This window comes from Cercospora kikuchii (genome assembly GCF_019650295.1).
Source record: "Cercospora kikuchii DNA, contig_00005, whole genome shotgun sequence".
Taxonomy (NCBI): Eukaryota; Fungi; Ascomycota; class Dothideomycetes; order Mycosphaerellales; family Mycosphaerellaceae; genus Cercospora; species Cercospora kikuchii.
The window spans coordinates 1,646,521-1,667,052 of NW_025408586.1; the positions used below are offsets into that span (position 1 = coordinate 1,646,521).

The 20,532-nt window shown below is 54.9% G+C and overlaps 6 protein-coding genes across 9 annotated transcripts; 2 read left to right on the plus strand and 4 right to left on the minus strand.

Annotated features, from left to right (window-relative positions):
- Positions 1 to 189: 189 nt before the first annotated feature.
- Positions 190 to 1,260, minus strand: CKM354_000843000 (uncharacterized protein; the record flags this gene model as incomplete). The annotated part of the gene is made up of 3 exons (XM_044803804.1): positions 190 to 219; positions 272 to 1,165; positions 1,222 to 1,260. 3 exons carry the CDS (start codon positions 1,258 to 1,260, stop codon positions 190 to 192), a joined length of 963 nt encoding a protein of 320 aa, XP_044659739.1.
- An 865-nt stretch (positions 1,261 to 2,125) lies between these two features.
- CKM354_000843100 (uncharacterized protein) lies at positions 2,126 to 4,736 on the minus strand (the record flags this gene model as incomplete). 3 transcript variants are annotated; one of them, XM_044803805.1, is made up of 5 exons in its annotated part: positions 2,126 to 2,160; positions 2,215 to 2,310; positions 2,397 to 2,601; positions 3,518 to 4,182; positions 4,235 to 4,736. In XM_044803805.1, 5 exons carry the CDS (start codon positions 4,734 to 4,736, stop codon positions 2,126 to 2,128), a joined length of 1,503 nt encoding a protein of 500 aa, XP_044659740.1. The 3 variants fall into 3 exon arrangements, with proteins under 3 accessions (XP_044659740.1, XP_044659741.1, XP_044659742.1); XM_044803806.1 differs by lacking the exons at positions 3,518 to 4,182; positions 4,235 to 4,736 and adding an exon at positions 2,763 to 2,765; XM_044803807.1 differs by lacking the exons at positions 2,126 to 2,160; positions 2,215 to 2,310; positions 2,397 to 2,601 and having other exon boundaries at positions 3,506 to 4,182.
- Positions 4,737 to 9,875: 5,139 nt separating this feature from the next.
- Positions 9,876 to 10,504, minus strand: CKM354_000843200 (ribosome biosynthesis protein NIP7; the record flags this gene model as incomplete). The annotated part of the gene is made up of 2 exons (XM_044803808.1): positions 9,876 to 10,001; positions 10,064 to 10,504. 2 exons carry the CDS (start codon positions 10,502 to 10,504, stop codon positions 9,876 to 9,878), a joined length of 567 nt encoding a protein of 188 aa, XP_044659743.1.
- Positions 10,505 to 10,693: 189 nt separating this feature from the next.
- On the plus strand, positions 10,694 to 12,712 carry CKM354_000843300 (uncharacterized protein; the record flags this gene model as incomplete). The annotated part of the gene is made up of 1 exon (XM_044803809.1): positions 10,694 to 12,712. The coding sequence occupies one exon, from the start codon at positions 10,694 to 10,696 to the stop codon at positions 12,710 to 12,712; it is 2,019 nt and encodes a 672-aa protein (XP_044659744.1).
- A 409-nt stretch (positions 12,713 to 13,121) lies between these two features.
- CKM354_000843400 (uncharacterized protein) lies at positions 13,122 to 15,924 on the minus strand (the record flags this gene model as incomplete). The annotated part of the gene is made up of 2 exons (XM_044803810.1): positions 13,122 to 15,685; positions 15,735 to 15,924. 2 exons carry the CDS (start codon positions 15,922 to 15,924, stop codon positions 13,122 to 13,124), a joined length of 2,754 nt encoding a protein of 917 aa, XP_044659745.1.
- Positions 15,925 to 16,921: 997 nt separating this feature from the next.
- CKM354_000843500 (uncharacterized protein) lies at positions 16,922 to 20,251 on the plus strand (the record flags this gene model as incomplete). 2 transcript variants are annotated; one of them, XM_044803812.1, is made up of 3 exons in its annotated part: positions 16,922 to 18,433; positions 18,532 to 18,753; positions 18,809 to 20,251. In XM_044803812.1, the coding sequence occupies 3 exons, from the start codon at positions 16,922 to 16,924 to the stop codon at positions 20,249 to 20,251; spliced, it is 3,177 nt and encodes a 1,058-aa protein (XP_044659747.1). The 2 variants fall into 2 exon arrangements, with proteins under 2 accessions (XP_044659747.1, XP_044659746.1); XM_044803811.1 differs by having other exon boundaries at positions 18,532 to 18,709; positions 18,792 to 20,251.
- Positions 20,252 to 20,532: the final 281 nt, after the last annotated feature.

The window sequence follows — 20,532 nt, forward strand, 5'->3', positions numbered from 1 at the left end:
TTCGATCAAAGAGGTAAATGGAAAGTTGGCATAGCCATGAGAGAGCTATGTTGTCGTGAACTTTATCGTATTCTTCGTAGTGTTGATCTATAGTGACATTCCTGTCGATCGCAGGATTTCTACAAGCAGACATCTTGGTCTTTCCACAACAATCTATACGCGACAGGCAAATGCTCATCCTATGTCTGTTTATGCGAAGATTGGAACGTCGATGCCGTACTATGCGAGTGTTAGCTTTGCCCAACTTCTCCAGCGTATGAATTGCACTCACGTTGAGAGGGTTGTTGAATCGTAGACCCTTGTCGAGGTCAGAGATCTGCTTGATCTCATCCTCAGAGAGATCGAAGCTGGTAACGTCCAAGTTTTGTGCCAGGCGCTCCTGGTTGTTGCTCTTTGGGATAACAGCAATGCCACGTTGCGTAGCCCAACGCAGCAGCACTTGCGCTGGCGACTTTCCGTGCTTGTCCGCAATGCTCTTGATCGATGAGTGGTCGAACAGAAGTGGGGTGTCCTTGGCCTTTTGCATGTTGAGCTCGAGGAATGACTGAGGACCGAATGAAGAGTATGCGGTCACTGCAATGTTTCGGCTCTTGCACAAGTTGAGGAGGTCTTGCTGCACAAGATATGGGTGGTGCTCGATCTGGAGGGTGTGTGGCAAGGTCTTGGCGTAGCGTTCAACATCAAGAAGAAGTCCGCCATTGTAGTTCGAAATACCGATGGCCTTGATCAGACCCTCATCGTACAGCTCTTCCATGGCGTGGTAGGTCTCTTCGAGCGGTGCCTTGCTCAGCGAGAGCTTGTCGTTCTCGTCGAAGAATCCTGGTGGGTAGCGGACTGAAGGGTCGACGTACTTGAGGGCAATTGGGAAGTGAATGATGTACAGGTCGAAGTAGTCGATGCCCCAGTCTGCAAGCTGCTTCTTCGCAATTGGCTTCACGCGCTCCTTGTCGTGGAAGGAGTTCCACAGCTTGGAAACGATGAAGAGCTCCTCACGCTTCACGAGTCCATCCTTGATAGCGCGTGCCACTCCCTGGCCGGCCTCCACCTCGTTGCCGTAGTCGCAGGCGCCATCGAACAAGCGGTAGCCAGTCTTGATGGCGTTGTAGACCTGATCAGCGCAGGTGTCGTTGTTCACCTTCCAGAGACCGAAGCCGACAAGTGGCATCTACTGCAATGTCAGTACTGTTTCCAATCTGCCCGTTCTTGCCATCGAGGACCGACCTCTTTGCCATTGCTCAGCTTAACAGTGGGAGAAGGCATCTTGGAATATGGCCTCGTTGATAAATGGGAATTAATCAGTTGAAGTCGAGGAAGGGCTGGAGCTCTGGATGGCGTGATCGCTGGTAGATGGGAGCTGCGAGAACTGAACAGAGCAGTTGTTCTGAGCGAAAAGGTCAGTTTGGTTGCACGAATAGCTTGTCGCGTGGCGGTCCTAACCTTCTTATAGCTTGCATTGCCCGGAGCAAGAGTGTGGCACCCAAGAGGCCCGGCGGCTCTGCGGTGCCTCTGGGCTATTTGTTTGCTCGGGGCACTAACATTTTTGCCAGAATGCAGTGCAACAGCTTGCCTCTGAACTTCGTCATTGGAGGGGCTAAAGCGTTCGGCAGTCGCGACGTGGAGGGCAAGTTCGGGGGCTCCACTCAATAAGCATTGGCGCGGCTAAATTGCTCTCTGAATCAAACATACATGCAGGGCAGGCCGCAGCACATCACGCAACAATGTCCACGAGCCGGCGGAATCCTCGCGTGCGGCTGCCCATGCGGAATGAGCGTGTGGGATGTCATCGCGAGCGCCTCATACAACGAAGCCATCCTCGGTCCGCTGGGATATGTGGGATCGAACTGAACGGTGCATCTGTAGTCATAACTGAATAGGATAAGCCTCCCCTAGAGACCCAACATGTGATTTACAAAGTGCTGAGGGCTCAATATCGAACCGACTGGATCTGGGACCAGACTTTTCCTCTCGAGCTCCGCGGTTCAGACCTTCGTCCGTCTGTCAATGGCCTCATAACAACGAGCCACATGGCCTCTTCCAACGCCATACTTTTCTTCGCACCTCGCAACCGACTGCTATGCAGGAGAATAGTGAACCATCTGGTATATTTGATAAAGTGAAATGCCTTCTACGACGAGAATCGCTTGGTGAACTTCGCGATAACTGCAAAAAGATCAGTATTTGCCAGCGATTCAGTGGCTGCTAAAAGTCTCTTACTGTGCAATGCGACCACGGAGATGATGAAACCGATCGAAAGGACCATAACGACAAAGGGGTCGACCTTGAGTCCTGGCGATTCGTCCGTGTACAGTCCTGTTCCGCATATTAGCACTCATTCATCTGACCACCAGCACCGCGCTATGGTGTGACGTGTGTACAGAAGGGTTGTGGCCACGTACTCAACATGGTGCTGCTGCTGCCACCTGCTCCCGCGGCTCTTGTGCTTGCTGGTCGGGCATTGGCGATCTTATCGGCTCTATCTGCGGCAGCCTTCCTCCTGATCGCGGTCGCTGGTCCACCTGGGGCTTTAGGTGAGGCTGCTCGTGCGGTCGTGGAGCCAGTGGTCGGGTTGGAGTTGATCGGGGATGAAGGTCGTGGCGAAGACTGAAGAGGCAGTGATGTTAGTATTGATTAGTCTTTGCCGATGGTCTGTATCGTGTGCTCAAAGTATGCGCTACAACTGGCGCGGGCGAGTCGCGTGCATCGCGGTTCATTTGCGCAGGCTCAAGTTGTGAAGCCGTATGGGGGTCCTCAGAGACACTCACCATTGTAGGCGGTTGCGTCGCAAAGCGATCTCAACGACGTGTACGACGGGCTGGAGCGACTCAATTCGAAGAAGTGGTGCGTGTCGAGTTGGTGAATGTTGGAAATATCTCGTGTTGTGCACACTCGCGGTTGAAGGAGAGGACACGATAGCTTCGGCTGGACTGCACATTTGGCGGCAGAGCCGCATTCTTGGCTCCGAGCTGGAGAGGGTTCAGCGCTAGTCCTGGTTCACGTCTCACTTCCAGTCTGTCGACTTCGATACAAGCACATTTCGACGATCACTCAGCAATCACATGTCGCGCCACAAGAACCTGACTTTGGCTGTATCTCAGCTATCACTGCAAAGATATTACTTGCAAACCCGCCCAAGATGTGAGAATATGTTTTCAAGCAACCCGAATGCCTAAACACCTCCCCAAGCCGTCCTCCGTCCACTACGCATAGTGCGCATCCAATATGTACCAAAGGGATATCTTCTGCTAAGCCATGCCAACGATGCCCAGCCACAACACCAAACCGCGCCAAATCAAAGCATGCAACGATTCACTCCCCGAGCGTTTGCTCCCGAATGGCCCCGAAAAAATGCTGACAACCATAGAGCACCACAAATTTTGCACCTTCAGACCCAGGACACCATATTCCACATGCCATGAATGCAGCAACAAGAGAAACTCCGCCGCTAACCCATCGTCAACTTCTGTTGTTTTCAGCTGTTGTGAGCTCATTTCTTCGTGTGAGATATTCAGCCCCATACGGACGGCTGAACAGAAAGGTTTTTGCTGCCGGGACCCCACGTCCCACTGCTGCTGCCCCAATTTCCGAGGCCGCTTGCACTCTCCTTGCTGAGGGAGGGATTAGAGGCTGCCGAGGTCGAGCGTTGATCATTCCCCGTGTTTGCTGGCCTGTTGTCGCTGGCGTTGAAGCCGTAGCTGAGCGAGGAAGGCGTGAGCGGCGTTGTGGATCGCTTTCCGAGTCCAGGAGCTTGCGCTGGCCTCGTACCGATAGGAGCAACGCCGGCTGCGCTGCCTTTAGACACACCAGTGAGTGGTGGCGACTCGCCCGGCGAGGAAGTCGAAGTCCGGCTACTCTGTTGTGCATCGTTTAGCAAACCGAATTGCTGAACAGGTGGATTCGAGACAGGAGATGCAGTACTTTCAGCGCGATCACGCGGCGGCATTTGCACTGATCCATCTGCTCCGCTCTGAGCTTGCCCAAACGGATCGAATGCCAATGGAGAAGGTCCGCGCCCAGCACTCGATGTGCGTGCGTCCTGCGAAGGCGCTCTGGTTCCGTCTGCGTTGTACAGGCTGGAGCCTTCGCCATACAAGGCACGATGTTGACGAGCGATTAGTTCACGGCGATCTTCTTCGCTCATGGTTGCAGGACTAAGGGATCGATCCTGCGCTTGCTGCTTGCCGCCTGTGCTCCGTGTCAGCGAGATCTCTGCGCACAGTCGACTTGCCTGACTCACTCCTATTGTACTGCTGCTCCTGATGGTAATTTCGAAGCTCGCGCTCGCGCTGCGCAGCCATCCTACGCTTGGCCTGCAACATCTGCTCGGCTTCACTCGGCTGTCTTCCTGGAAATCTCTGGCCGGCATAGTAGCCTTGCAGTCCCGCAGAGCCCGGGCGATCGTTGCTGAACTCGCTGCTCACGGACTGGTGCCGTGATGGGGTTCCGCCCAGCCTCGGGTCACCACCATATTCAAAGGGGCGGGCTGGTGTTGGCATGCTCTCCCTTCGCCCCGGCCCTCCAGCCGCGGCCATCACTGGCGTGGGCAACCACTTGCCGCTTTTGATCAAATTGTCCGTTGCCCGCTCAATCTCTTCGAATTGCGACGCGAACGCATTGGCATCGGACTGGTGCGACATGGCGGATCCGGAGGCGGAGCGTGAAGGAGGTGCTTGCTGTTCCCATGAAGGCTGGCGACCCGGCGCGGCCCAGGAGCTCTCGCTGTTGTCGTAGAATGACATGGTCGTCCAGAAATGTTCGTAGAAGGACGGATCGGATTAGGGTATTTGGATCCGTATCGAATGCAGGGAATAGATGTATCGAGTTTTCTTGAACTGTGTGCACACGCAATCAGAACCGTACCTCCACACGTTCCTCCCTCCCCAGTCGTCCCCCGAAATCGCGCGTGCTGGTGGTGGGAATGCCGCGGGTAAATGGCGAGATCAGAGTCTGAATGTAGCCGGCTGGCGGACGGAGGGTCGCGAGCGCAAATTCTAGGGTGTTGTACGACGTTGGGGCAGACAATGCAGAGCGTACCTTCTACGACGTGGGCGGACGGGCGGAATGGGCACGAGAAAGGAGCGACTCACGCGGCGCAACAACGACGGAGGAGGAGAGAGACTCGGCAGAAGCAGGCAGAGGCAAAGGGCCTTTGAGAAAGCAAATTGAGCTCCGCTCTGCCTTCGGGCCCTTGGAGGCCGTCTTCTCTCGGCGCGTCTACAGTGTCGATTAATTTCCGGGCCACCAACGCCTCCACTGTTTCTCACTCGACCCGTCACATCTTGTATGGCGATGTGCTGCCCGTCAACGTCGCCAGTGCGAATGGGCGCGGTGGATGCCCGAGGCACGTCTGCGTACCGTGTGCAGCAGTGGCCCGTCGACGACATCGCTGCTCGTCTGGTATCCATGTCTGCTGCCGCGACACGGGCCCCATTCTCACGTCCCTCCACGCCGCAAACCTCCCTAGCAGCAAAGCTTGACCCCCAGCAGCGCCGTTCGCTGCTGCGGACAGAAGCCGCGGTCTGTTGCGCACGCCCCGCTGGACCTCACAGTGCGATCCGCGGTATTCACCAGCCATCTGCGGCAACCACGAGCGACGACATGCCCGCGCGCGCGCTGCGTGGACAGTGAGAGCGACTCCAACGCATCTCGAAATACATGACGCCCGCGATATGCCCACCATCATCTGCAGCTGTTCGATAGCTTCATCGACCCCGCGCACGATGAGCTTTTCCATGAGTAGATGCGATGACCAATCCGCAACACCATATTCACCGGGCTACGACGACAATGGAAGAGGAACACGCTGCGCACCTTGCAGGAGCTACCACTCGGCACCAGCGCGGCGATACGTACGATGCCCGGCGGCCGCATCACATGCACTGTCGAGAGCAGGTCAGGTAGCAGTGCATGCAAGTAGCACGCGTGCATCGTGCATGCTGCTTGTGTCTGCCGTACGTCGACCTGCCGATCACTCGTCTCCTCCTGTACACCAGATGCGGTGGTACAGCAGCCGACAGTCATCCGTATTCTTAGATCCATATTGACACTGCTTTGACTGCTCACCAACAAATCACGCCCTAACGCGAGGTCCAGATCCTCAGCGAGACGTCAGGATGCCTCAAACACTAATTCATCGTACTCGCGCAACTTAGCAGCCCTCACGTGTGCGGCAACTCCTCCGCCTGATCAGAAGATGTGTGCATACTCAACCCGTCTTCGAACAGCCCTTGGTGGGCTCGAGTAGGCGGCAATGCTTGCTCGGTGATGAAACGAGGAGCAGCATTCGCAAATCCTGCTTTTCTCCTCGTTTAGTTATTGATACACAATCAAGCGCTCGACGGGATGCCTTACATTCTTGCACGGCAAGGAGGATCGTGATTGAGGATCACGCGTTTCGGGCCTGCGACACACTGTCTCACACGCGACCTTTCGCTTGGACTACGTGTAACAACATCATGTCGGTCAAGGGACGACGTCCAACAGGTACGAGCATTCACTCTCATGTCTTAAGAAAGCCACGCCCCGTGCTTCGTGCGCGAGCGCGTAAGTTCAACACATTCTCCTTTATCACATTGAAGCTTGTCTCGAAATGATCTCCTATATGGTGAACAAGCAATACCGGCTTCTTCAACAGATCTACTGCCGCTGGCGATATCTCCTTGACCAGCTGAGCTCCAACAGCTCATCGCATACCGAAGAGGAGCCTCGAACAACCAAATCGAAGACCATGTACCGAGTCGGTCTCGCGGACCTACCGCCGGAGTTGCTTCTCGAAGTCATATCCTATCTTCCGGCCTCCTCGCTCATTTCTTTCAAACTCTCGAGCAAGCAAATGTACCTCTCCACGCCAGATCCGCCAGCCAACTGGTTGAAGACTGCGACCGACTGTCAAAGAATCGCAGCATATCGTGCCACACGCGAACGGAAAGAATTCCTTGGCGGTCGGAGGAGATGCGTGCATTGTGGCATTGTGGCACCAGTTCGTCGCTTCATTGGAGATGCTCCGTTGTGCAAGTGGCATCAAGCGCGATTCATGAGCAGCTCAATCCCTCAACATATGGAGAGCTCGCTCAAGATTCGACTGCTACTTTTGACCAGAGAAAAGGAAGAGGCGGTGTGGATACCGATCAGGAGAATCTATTGTGCACATGAGCGGGAGACCATTGGCTGGCACATGTCCAAATGCTCATGCAACTGCGACAGCTGTGGACACTTCGAAGTCGAGTGCTTGGTCAGACTGTCGCCGAGCATGGACACACCCCAAATCTCAGAACCCACGGGAGATGGCAAAAGCGTTTCTGAGGAGCACTGGCATGCAGCAAGGTCAGGATGGGCGGCGAGAATATATCCACGAGAAATACTGGGCGAACCGCTGGCGGCATACAAGAAATTGGTGCCGATAATGCATTTGGAATCTCATTAAATCGTTGAGCTTGGGTATCATTTCACATCAAACCATCGGTGTCCCGAACGCCAGATTCCTCGACCTATGCGCTTTCCAGTCTCGCCTTTTCGTCGCTATATGGTGCCATTGATGGCTCGGGACTGCGACGCGGCTTCTCATCGACAGATCTGAACGTCGACCTCGTGGTTGTCCTTTCTCCTCTTCTCTCAAGCTCTTTCCCGAATTTCCGCATCGTGAAGGCCAAAGAACATTGTGCTCCGGTGAGGCATATCACCAATCCGATAAGCACAATTTGCACAGCGCTGAGAGCTGCGCGACATCTCTTTCTATTGCTGGTTTGCCAGAGGTATTCTTTCTGATATCGAACAGACGTCACGATGTCGTGTCTGAAGTTTCGAGGGCTCCATGTCGGATCGTAGCTTGCCGTGCAGACATTATGGTCGTAGAAGGCTTCGAAGAAGAATTGCAGGATGAGCAGGCGAACTATCGCAGCTACGAAGGTGTCCAGCAGGAGGAAGTGCGCGAATGAGGTCGTGAGAGCGGATCGCTTCTAACATTGATAGATCAGCTAGATATTCCTTGTGCAACTGCTATCCCAGCGATGTATACTTACTGTCACTATGCCGAACAATCCGAGCACACTCAATGCACTTCCTGCCCATGCATAGAGCTGGATGCTGAGGCCAATATACAGAGGATCGTCAGGTAGGTACGTGCATGAGAATCCAACCAGCACATTGTACACCAACGATACAATGGCAATCGTCACTGGGAAGCACCTGGTGGTACTACAATCCAGTCAGTATCTCTGCTCACGCGACTCTCATGTGCCACACCACAGAACACCACAAAGCTGTTGCTAGGAATGGGCACATGGGGACAGGCACACCGACCTCTCGGAACCAGGATGATGACGCCCCGCCATCTGTCTCGTCAAGCTTCACGCGAGTCCCGGTGCCAGCCGGACAATGCTTCGACTGCTCACACGTCCAAACAGATAGGTATCGGCTCAAGGTGAAAGACAGCAGCACACAACGTGCTCGCAGAGCATGACGATAATAAGAGGAAGAGAGGAAGAGCAGGAAGAAAGTAAGACCATGAATCCACCCTGGTATACTAAACGGAATGATGTCCAGATGACAAACTCTGATCAAGCAGAAACCGTTCGATGCAAAACACCGCGCTGCACTGTGCTGGCCTGCGCGCCTGCCTTGCTTGGGTCCACGACTTCTCGTTATGCAAGAGTGCCAGAGACAAACACTACTCTAAAGTCCGGTTTCCCGCGCTTCCGCCAGATCCGAAAGGCGGTCGAGCGACGCTGCAAGGCTGGCGGTCGGTGCGTGAAGAGAGCCGGGCGTTGATCCAACATGCTCTGATTGGACATTGACTTATCGAAAAAACGGTGACGTTCGCTGCAAGTTGTACTGGTGCATAGTGATCCACTTCTGATGACTGCATCTGGTCGCTGTGCTCACACCGTAGATGTTGGTCGTTTCATGCGATCAGACTTTGCGCAGAAGCACAACGGGCCTCGGACGGGACGCGATAGCTTCATGACATGATTGCGACTCTGTTGACAGTACAATTATCGACGCAAGGCGTTGTATTCGCGCTTCCCGCAACGACCGAAGGGATCGTAAGATGTCGAATGCATTCCTTTGCATACACACAAGCCTTTTCGGTTCGGATTCACGCGCCACGGCATCGCGTGAGCTATTATGTCAGCACTGTAAATCCACTCGTACACTGCAGGCCCCTCCAGATCTTCCGCGGAGCGAGCATCGATGGCTCGATGATTGCGCGACGTTCATGGAAAGCATTGCGCTTGCGATGATCAGCGATGCCGGACTATGTTCTAAAGGTGTTGGACTACTTCATCCAAACCTTCTCCTGAGTGACACCCTTGCTCCATCTACAGTACGAGCCATGGAGCAATTGCTCGGCCGAAGCTCGTTTGATTGGGTCTAGCCTATTAAGTAATCACAACAGCCAAGCCTTGAGTTCTCATAGTAGCGGTCCATGGGGATCTCAGAGGTGCTGATACACTTTGCCATGGCTCACGATCTCGCGGTCGAACGATAGCCTGATGCAATATCACAATCGTCAGACCGATCATGACAAACGCGAACATGTGGTCCTTTCCTCATAATTAGAGCCTTGGTTCTTAGGCGACCGGCGTGCTTTGTGCACACGCATGCCCACCCGGGCTTGGTATTAGCCGGAATCCGTAGCCAAAGCACTTATTCAATCGGATCGTCTTCCTCCCGTCACCAGTTCAGCGTCTTAGGGTCTCCAACCTCATTCTTCGCCCACAATCCATCGTCGCATTCGCTCTGTTTGTGCCTCATGCGCCACAATTGAGTCGAATATCGTTCTCTTCGCGTCTTCGATGGTGTCGGCTCCACGAGAATCCTGAAAAAGGCTTCGGCGCGACGAGATTATGCTGTGTCGCCATTCAGGTTTGTGTGGTAGCTCATGTGGTAAACAGTGTGTCTTCCTCGCGTAGGTATTCTCCCGCATCTGCTTGTCTGAATAGCACTATGCCGGTGGGGTCCAGCTTTCTCGCCTCTGCAGTACTCCTGGCAGTAACTCCAAAGCCCTACACACAGTCAGCGAGGCCAGTTCCCAACCAAGAAACTTTGACGCATTTTTTGCACTCACCAAAGGCGTATCATTCATGCTCAATACCACGGCACCTGCATGTTCTGGCGCGTCTTCACTCCATCGCCCGACGTGGGCTTTTACGACGTGTCCTCCATACAGAAATGGCATCTCTCCGTTCTGCTTCACCCATACCTTGTATCTTGCGTGCGGTGCGATCACGTCCAAAGCTGTGATGTGCAGTCTGAATTTTCCAGTCTTGGTGAACTTGCCCAAGCAGGTACCCAAGCTCAGAAGGGAGTCGCGAGCGACAGAGGTAGCGAGGTTGGCGATCGATTCGCGAACGTAGTAGACTCGGTCTTTTTGCACTCGAAAAACGTAGCGGTCGGTGGTTTTCCCGTTCGTGACAGTGTCGGTGATCAGGTTATTGAGCGACTTGCCAGTGTAGTTGGCGAGCTTCTCAAAGAGCGTCTTCGTTTCGGTGTCGGTAAGAGGTCGCATGATGGCGGACTGGGATTGGCGTTCCGTATGCTATGGAGTAGAAGTGCGAACCATGCGGAGCTCCTTCTCAAGAAGTTTTAGATAAGGTTTGTGATAAGGCTTAGCGTGGCAGCCTCGGGACGAGGGTCTTAGAAGTTTTCGGGCTGGCCTTGAAGCTCCGTCCGGCGCATACATCCTGAACCTGGAATAATGGCTGAGCGGGCGACAAAGAGGAGGCGCCTGAGCCCGGACAGCGAACGTAATGGGGCTCCAGGCTTCGCCAAATACGACCTCGAACAGGACTATGCAGAGCGGCTTGCGAAGAGGAAGCAGAAGGACAAGAAGCGCGATAAGCTGCTGGTCAAGACGCAAGATGGGCGTGTAGTGGAAAATCCCCGCGTGGACGAGCAGCAAGAAGACAAGAGCGACGAGGACAGCTTCATGGCCAGCGATGATGAGGACAGCGGAGTTGTCGCTGATGTGCAACCTGCACAAGCACCAAAGAAGCCTGCACTACCGGTCAAAGAACAGATTCGTCTGGCAAAGGAGGAGCTCGCGAAAACTGCTCAAGCTATCAGTGAAGACCCAGAGGAGCATATTGGACAGCTGGGTGCATTAGCAGAGCTCGCACAATCGGACAACATCAAGATAAAGAAGCTGGCCCTGGCAACACAACTGGCCGTTTTCAAGGACATTATTCCTGGTTACAGGATTAGACCAATGTCAGAAAAGGACCTCATGGGAAAGCTCTCCAAAGATGTGAAGAAGTTGCGGTCGTTTGAGCAAGGACTGCTCAGTGGCTACAAGAATTATATCTCCACATTACAACATTTGGCGACTGGTAAAACGAGCAAGACTGTCAGCCAACAAGATGCGCAGGGTCTTGCCACAGTAGCCATATCTTGCGCTTGCACTCTTCTCACCAACGTGCCGCACTTCAACAATCGCGGTGATCTTATCGGAATTCTGGTGAAGAAGCTTGCTGGTCGAAATGTCACTTCGGATTTCGTCAAATGCCGAGAGGCAATAGAACAGCTATTTCGAGACGATGAGGAAGGGCATGCATCGCTGGACGTGGTATCGCAACTGACCACAATGATGAAGAAACGCAACTATTCGATACATGAAACCGTCCTCAACACATTTCTGCACCTACGCCTGCTGAACGAGTTCTCGCAAAAAGGGGCGCCGAACAGGATTGACAAGCGTGAAGACGAAGGCCCCAAACCAAAATTCAAGAAGGAGTTCAGAACAAAACGAGAACGGAAGATCATGAAGGAGAGGAAACAAGTTGAGAAGGAGATGAAGGAGGCAGACGCGACAGTTTCTTACGAAGAAAAGGACAAAAACCAAGCTGAGACCCTCAAGCTGGTCTTCATCGCATACTTCCGCATCTTGAAAGAGAGGATCCAACATCTGATGGGCGCCGTCCTCGAAGGTCTTGCAAAATACGCCCATCTTATCAATCAGGACTTCTTCGGTGACGTGCTCGAAGCTCTCAAGGACCTGATCAACGATGCCGAAGCCGCCCTTCAACCGTCGGAAGACGACACAGCAGAAGACGAAGAAGACATCGATGACGCGGAAAGACGAAATGCCACACGGGAGAGCCTACTCTGCATCATCACCGCTTTCGCCCTCCTCCAAGGTCAGATCGATGTCGTCAAATCCGCCAATTCCCTCTCTCTCGACCTCTCATTCTTCATCCGCCAACTGTACCGTACTCTAATCCCACTATCCATGGACCTCGACATCGAACTCTCGGCCAAAAAGGCCCATTTGAGCGATCCCAATGGTCTCCACGTACCCACGACCTCCTCTACTGATACCAAAATCAACGTATCAACAACAGCCGTTCTCCTCCTGCGTTCACTTCAAAGTGTCCTCGTCCCACCCATCAACACGAAGAATGTTCCGCCAGTACGCGTGGCAGCGTTTGTGAAACAACTCGAAATGCTGTCTCTGCATCTACCCCAGAAGAGCGCGATCACAGTCCAAGAGCTCCTCAAGAGCGTGACTAAAACACATGGCAAGAAAATTGCTGCGTTGTGGTACACTGAGGAAAGAAAAGGCGACGGAGTGTTTGATGCCTTGGGTCAGGAAGTGGAAAGCAGTAATCCGTTTGCAAGTACGGTATGGGAAGGGGAACTGTTACGGCACCATTTCGATCCCAAAGTCAGAGAGGCTGTAAAGGTGATTGAGACGAATGTCAAAGAGGCGAGAGCATGATTGGATAGATACGAATAGTAGCCTATCTGTGACGATTTTCGCAGGCTGTATTGCATGACTGTTCGGACGGAGTTTTTGGTACCATTTTCTCGTTGCTGGCAGTAGCCATGAAAACTTCCCAGACCTCCGCAGAGTTGGGAGTGCTACTAGGAAGTATCTGCATTTACGAGTTCGCTTGAGCTTGTGTTCCTCAATATATGCCGTGCGCTGACGTTGTGCCGAGAGTCTCCGCGGCCATCTGTCCCCTCATCATGAGGAATTGCGTGTCTTTACAGTATCTCGGAGATCTCAAGTCCTACCGGAAATCATGCGAGAAGAATGCTCTAAAATCTAGGGCCTGGGCGCCACCGTCTCTGAGTGACTCTCGCGCCTCGTTGCCGCTTGTGTCGCATGTGAACTACCGCTTCGCTCAATTAGTTTCTCGGCTCCAATCACCGATCCACTCGAGGTCTTTGTCTCCGTTGGCAAAGTCCCAGCCCACGATGACCTTGTTCTGACTACAAGCAATGATCCGGCGAGCATCAAATTGCAGCTTGAAGACGCGATTCGATTCGGAACGATGCCCGTGCGCGTGTCCATGGTGGTGATGATGATGGCCGTGATGATGGTGATGTTGGGGGGCCGCAGCTTGCGCCGGCGCTTGCTGTGCTGCGCCATTGACAGTCGCGGGTCCTGCAGCGCCTGCCGTACCATTATGTGCCGGACCCGGTGCATTGGCTCCCACGTGCGTCTGTTGTGTATTCGGCGGCGCAACATTCGTGGTGGGGGCACCCTGCGCAACCTCCGCGTGGGACGTGACAGTGGGGGCTTGGGAGGCGCCCGCATGCCCTTGAGCACTCTGTTGACTAGCCACGATCTGAAGCTGCTGATTCAAGTTGGCTTGCGCAGCGGCAACAGCAGTCATTTGCGACTGCGGTAACACGGAGGCATTTGTGACTGCCGGATCGCTAAGCGCGGCATTCGCCAGCGCGAGGTTGTTATGCGCTTGCTGCAGGATCATATGGGCTTGATGGGCAGCATTGGCTGCTTGCGCTGGCTGAATGCCTTGCGCAGCAGGATTGGCCATGTTGAGAGGTGCGCCATTGACAGTCACTCCAACGTTGACTCTGACGCGATTGTTGCCGCTGCCGATCGTCATAGATCCTTGGTGCAGGCGAACGTTGGGCCTCCACTTGCCAGCTTTGTTGGGATCGCGCTTCCAAATGATGATGGTCTCGTCGTAGGATCCGGAAACAATCTTGGACCACCTGCTGCCTCCTCCGCCAGGTGGAATTTTGGTGCCATAGCTTAGCATATCTGACGGGCGACTCGAGCCAGCATTGCGCTGTCTCCGGATGCGCGACGGTTCGACCGGTTGCTTGCCTTCGTCGAGAGCTTTCAGGAACTTGCGGTCTGCCTCCTTTGCCTCCTCTGCAAGCTCTTCATTGGTGACGGTGTCCATGTCTCCGAAGCGCGCCTGGACGGTGCGTACGAGATTATTGTGGCCGTCGAGGCAGGCAACCTCTGCTGTCGTATCATAATCGAATATGCGGACGGAATTGTCAGAGGATCCACTGACGATCCGGCGACCATCGAATTGGACACACGCAATGCCCTTAGTATGTCCTGTATATGACTTGCGATGGCTGGGCCCTTCTTTCATGGAGTGTATGTCCCACGACTTGATGGTGCGGTCTCCGGATGCGGACACAATGATATTATCATTGATCTGGACTGCATTGACTGCAGCCTGGTGGCCGTAAAGGGTATCCAGAAGAGTAAAAGGGGGTAAAGATGCAGGCCCGTCTGCAAATAGTGGTAGCACACGAGCAGGGATGATAGGGTCGGTGTTGGTGATTTCATGTCGGTTCCAAATCTTGATGGTCTTATCCTTGGAGCAAGTGATGAGGTACCGATCGTCAAAACGCAAGTTTAAGACGCTCTCGGTATGAGGCGCCGTCATCTTGCGCAAGATCTCGCCAGTAGAGAAGCGCCAGACAATGACATAATTGTCGCTGCCTCCGCTGACGATGATGTCGTGCTTTTCATCCGTTCGTGCGTCGAACTGCAAGCAGAGCACGCTGGCTTCGTGACCCTTGAGTTCAGGAATGCGCAATCGCTGGGTGTTCAGGTGCCAACAGCGAATGGTCTTGTCACGAGAACCGGAGACCAGGTCGTTGCCCGCATGCTGGATGGTGTAGACACATTCTCTATGCCCCTCGTACTCGTGATCAGGGTGCGGTAGACGAAAGGTTGTGTACTTTCCCGCGTCCCAATTGCTCTCTAATCTGCGACGCTGCTTGTAGAGCCACGGCCAACTGACCTTGGCCGGGTTTTTTGTGCTGCCTTTCGTGAATACCGATGGACTGACCACGAGATCATGGGCATCGTCAGGAGCGCTCCCATCCGATGGCTTATGCTCGATGCGACTGTCAATCGACGTCGCATCTGTAGAGCTAGACGCCCGAGAAGGGGCTGATTCTGCCAATTCAACTTCACTAGTGGCTTCGACGCCTTCCATATTGGTATCTGCCTCGGAACCTGTCACTTCAGCGGCTTTGCTGACGGATGCCTCTCCATGTTGCGCCCGCTGTGTTTCATCTTCACTGAAAGCCTCGTTCCGGGCCCTCTTCCGACTGCCATGACGCTCAAGTAAAGAGCCTGGTCGAGTGGTATGCAGTTTGTGCTGCGCGTGCTCCACTCCTCTTCTCCGTGCCAACTGCTCTGGTTCATCCAACTTCGATCGTTCCAGAACCCACCCCTCACGTTCGAAACTGTGGCGCCACAGCTCTTCATCCTGTGTCCGCTTTCGCCATGGACGGGACACGGTCGATGCCGTGAGGAGGTCGCGCGGGGATAGGTGCGAGAATATTTCCAAAATCAATTCATTAGGAAGATAGTGCACAGGGTCAAAGTAGACAAGAGAGCCGATTGTCTTGTGCAACACAAGCAGGTCGGCGGTTGACAGACTAGCAGCAAGCGTCTGAATGAGGCCTGACAGAAGTCAGTCAGCGCATCGCCGTTGGCGCAACGAATGACGTACCAAATTTCTGGGATGGAGATAATGTCAAGGCCAGTGTGCTGATGTGCTCGAGATGCGCGTTGCTGCCGATAACGAGGCCGTTGGACTCGTCCATGGAATCGTCGCCGTGCTGACTGTGGGCGTCTTCTGAGAAGCCCTCGTCGAGCTGTATGGGCGAGCGAGCCATGTTGTAGTGGTTTGTGTGGTCCATGGCGCAAACCTGCGGCGAAGTCGTGTTTATCAGTGCGCGCGGGGTGAGATTGAAGGTGAGGTCGGCGCCGGTGGGGACAGGGAGCTGCTCAGTCGCAGGGCGCGGCGCGGCGCGATGCGATGCCGACAGCGGTGGTGAATGGAGGCGGCGGCGGCGACGGTGGTGTGCGCATGGACTGTGAGGCAGAGGCAGAGCACGAGGCAACGTGACGCAGGTCGAGCTGGGTTGCGCCTTCCACAGGCCGTCGGTCGGGTCGGGTGTCGCGCGCACGGGCGGCGGACGGCACGGGCACGGGCGCAGTGCGACGAGTTCGAGTTCGGTCGGCAGCACTCTCGCCCAGCAACAGTGTCATGGGCAGGCCGGCACGCGAGCAGCACTCGACGACAAGCGCAGGAGAGGCGCGGGTGAAGTGTGCGGTGCGGTGCTGCTGAAACCGCCCTGCGCTCGTGGTGAAACACAGGCCGCCGCGCGCGTGATTGGCCGCTCTGCTGCACCTGGAAGCAGCAGAAGCAGACGCGGTGGCAGCTTTGTTCTCGTCGCTGTCGTCCTCCACGCCACTTCTTGTCTGCGCTCCCCTCGCTCACACAAACCGCACGCCTTGCCTTGCCTTGTCCCTTGCCTGCGAACGCTTGCCCCCGCCTGCGACCCGGTCGAAAGTCTCGCGCACGGCACAGCACCAGCACCAGCACCAGACCAGCTTCGCGGCGCGCATCCGCACCAGGATCTCCTAGAGGCAGGCCGGTTGGGCAGGTAGACAGCAACCTTGGCGCTCTGGCACTAGCAGCAGCCTGTGTGTTGCTGCCCCTAATTCATTGATTCATCTCTCCCCTGGTCCCGCCCGCTATCGCTACCTGCTACCAGTACGTGCTGCTGGCTGCCACTGCTGCTGCTCCCACTTGCACCGCACGCACTCGCCACCCGCCTGTGCAGCACCACCCCTCCGTCGCCCGCAGCCGGCTCCGCTGCTATGCTGTCCGCCGCGTAGAGCGACAGCGACATGGAAATCGCGTCGCATGCCCACTTCCGAGCCCTTACTGCCCCGTTCTCGACCCCAGGAGCCGCCCCCGACCACGCGAAACAGCAACACCACCCCAACATGAGCGCCGACGCTGCGCAAAGCCAACTGCTGCAGTCGCAGGCGCATACCGGATCCAACTACAGCATCCAGTCGCAGCTCACCAACCGCAGCAGCGGTGCGACCCAGGACACCGCGCACTCGACCCTCTTCACGCCCCCGCCTATGCCAACCAATGCCTCCAACCTCTCCACCGCCAGCATGTCTACCCCGAACGGCAGCTCAGATGTCGTGCGGACGGACAATATCATGAACTCGGTCGCCGACGCTAGCAGCTCGCTGTTCCAAATATGTGTCGCGCTCCGCCGACGTCTCTTGGGTGTGCCTGGCTTCAGTGAGTCCTTGGCCGAGGAGGAGGAAGAGGCCGACGACGACACTGACCCTGTGACGCTGCTATGGAGGACATTCCGCCGAGGCTATCCCCTCATGCTGCTGTACAACGAGCTACGACCACAGCAGCCGCTGGCCATGCCGCAGGGTGTGAAGGAAGAGAAGAAGGCAAAGGCTGCCACTTTCAAATTCATCCAGGCCTGCATGAATGATCTGGGAATGCATAGCGAAGAGCTCTTCATCATTACCGACTTGTATGGCGACGACACGACCGGATTCGTCAAAGTAGCCCGGGTGGTGAATCGAGTACTGGACGTGCTGGTCCAACGTGGTCTTGTCGAGGATGTACGGCCCACGGCGTCGGACTTCGAAGAAGCTGAGAAAGGCATGAAGCGCACCCAACGGCAACACATCATCGCGGAACTAGTCAGTTCCGAAAGGACCTACGTTCAGCATCTTGAATTGCTACAAGCGTTCAAGCACTTGGTGGAAGAAAAAGGTGTGATTCCCGGCGACGCTGTGCACGACATCTTTCTCAACCTGAACTCACTGTTGGACTTTCAACGACGCTTCTTGATTCGCGTTGAACAGACAAACTATTTGCCAGAAGAGGAACAGAACTGGGGCAAGCTATTCCTGCTTTACTGCGAGGCTTTCAAAGTGTACGAGCCTTACATTGCAAATCAACGCAAGTGTGAGAAAACTGTCATTGCTGAATTCGGCAAGCTCAGAGAAGCGGGCGGCAGTATAGAAATGCGCCAAATGGTTGAGTCGCCAACAGCACTTCATTCATTCTTGATGAAGCCTTTCCAGAGATTGACAAAATACCCACTTCTTTTGGAACAGCTGCATAAGAAGGGCGATTTGGATGAAGAGCGAAAGCAGGACCTCATGAACGGCATGCAAGCAGCGACCTCGGTTCTCAACAGCACAAATCGAGCAGTCGACCAGGAAGAAAAGCGGGAGGCCGTCCAGGAGCTCAAGCATAGAGTCGAGGATTGGAAGGGGCACCGCGTCGAAGGTTTTGGTGAACTGTTGCTCTATGGAACTTTTACCGTCTTGAAAAGTGAGAACCTTGCTAATGGCAAGGATGGTGAACGGCAGGTGAGTCGTCTTTGGGCTCTGTTCGCTGCTTTGCTTGAGCAAATCCGAAGAACAGAACCACAACCGCATGACACTGTGTTCTAGCTAACGCTTCCCAGTATCACGTCTACCTTTTCGAAACTATCCTGCTGTGCTGCAAGAACATTGACCCTAGCAAACCCAAGAACAAACTTTCGAATAAGCCAATGGTTGACAACAAGGGCAAGCCAAAGCTCCAGCTCAAGGGCCGAATCTTTATGCAAAACGTGACAGATCTCGTGTCTCTGGCCAAACCAGGTATGCAGTCGTCCTCGGCCCTGATGGTTAAGAGTGATGACCGGGTATGTTCAAGAATTGGCTAATTTGCTCTGAATTGCAGGCTCATACACATGTCAGATTTTCTGGAAAGGTGACCCCAGCATCGAAAATTTCATTATAAGGTTCACCACCGAGGAAACCTTGCGAAAGTGGGCACAACAGATCGAAGTACAACGCCGACGGTACCGAGAGCGAGCATCGACTACCCGCAACAGCGATAGTAGCACTCGCGGCGGCACGAGCGCCACCGAATTCACGTTTATGCAGAATCAAGCGCTCGAGAATCCATACAAGGAAGCCATCGATGAGGACGACGACGAAGACGATGCCGAGACCGCCGTAGGCAGCGGGCATTGGTCAGGGTCGGGAGGTTATCCAAGTGGTCTATCTCAAAGTCGGAATGGGAGCTCAAGTTCCCTGCGGTCAAGAAGCACGACCGGGGAGAGTTCTGTCTCCAATCTGTCAGGCTCAACGGCGCGAGTACCACCGCCGCGTCTGCCGTCTGGCACGATGCAGGGACCGCTGTCTTTGCGCACAAGAGAACTTCAACAAGCAGCACAGTCCCCGGGCGGCCAAGCTGGCATGGACAGCTACTTTTCGCCTACAGACTCCCCGATGTCATCAATGTCTGCCCGCACGAGTACAAGCTCAGGTATGTATTCGTTCCCGAGGCAAAATATGCCCGCCAATGGGTATTACGAGGAGGGACATGGCGCGACGCGCTTCACTGCCCCTGCAATGGGTCGTCAGCCGCCAAATGGCTATGGACCTGCGGCACGCGTTCCATCAACCGGCCGACCAGGACCGGCTGGTATGCACAGCTCGATGCAAATGCCCGGTCCCAGAAATCGATCCGCTAGCAGTCCCGATATCCACAACGGCCAACGCATGCAACCGAGGGGCGCAGGCCACCCGCCTCTGCCCGAGATGCCTGCTCCGTATTCGAATCCGAACCGAAGCCAAAACAACTCATCAGCATATCCCGAGGGCATCCCAGAGCGAGGCTCACCTCAGATGCTACGGGAGCGACAGTCATCCAATGCCGATCAGACGTCGCCAGTAGAATACAATTATCCACCTCGGCCCGGCATGATGCAGCACGCCAGCGCAAGAGCGATGGCACCCGGAAGCACCAGACCTCCGATGGGAGGCCCCGGTCCTGCCGGGTTCGTGCCACCCACACCAGTTGATGAAGAGGGCTCGAAACCAACTCCAGCTCAGTTGAAAGTGCGGGTCATCTGTCCCGCAGCAGGGCAGACCCTGACATTGGTCGTATCGACCAATATCAGCTATCAGACCCTGAAGGATCGCATTGATGCGAAGCTTCAACGATCAACCAATCTGAGCCTAGGCGATCGAGGTCCTAAGGAGAACCATGTGAAGCTCAAGTACCTCGACGAGGAAGATCTCGTGAGTATGCAGAGCGACGAAGATGTACAGACGGCCTTCGAAACGTGGAAGGAGCAGCGCGGCGAAGGTATCGGAGGGCTTGGCGAGGTTGAACTCTACTGCCAGAGATGAGCCTACAGTCAGCAATCATTGGGCATCAAGCGATGCCAGGTGATGCTATCAGCAAATTCCACGGAACCCCATGCGGTTGCGACCGAGTGCGGCGGAGGTGTGCGGCGAAAGCACGTCGCCTTATCTGCCACCAAAATCGACAGGGCGACGGCTCTCATCATGTGCAAGCCCGCCAGAGAAGCCTCGGCTCCAGGCCATAACATCGCGCATGCTTAGGGAACAGCTACATTCGGGTCCCATAACGAATGCCCTTCGCTGGGTGTGGTAAGGTCAGAAGCCTC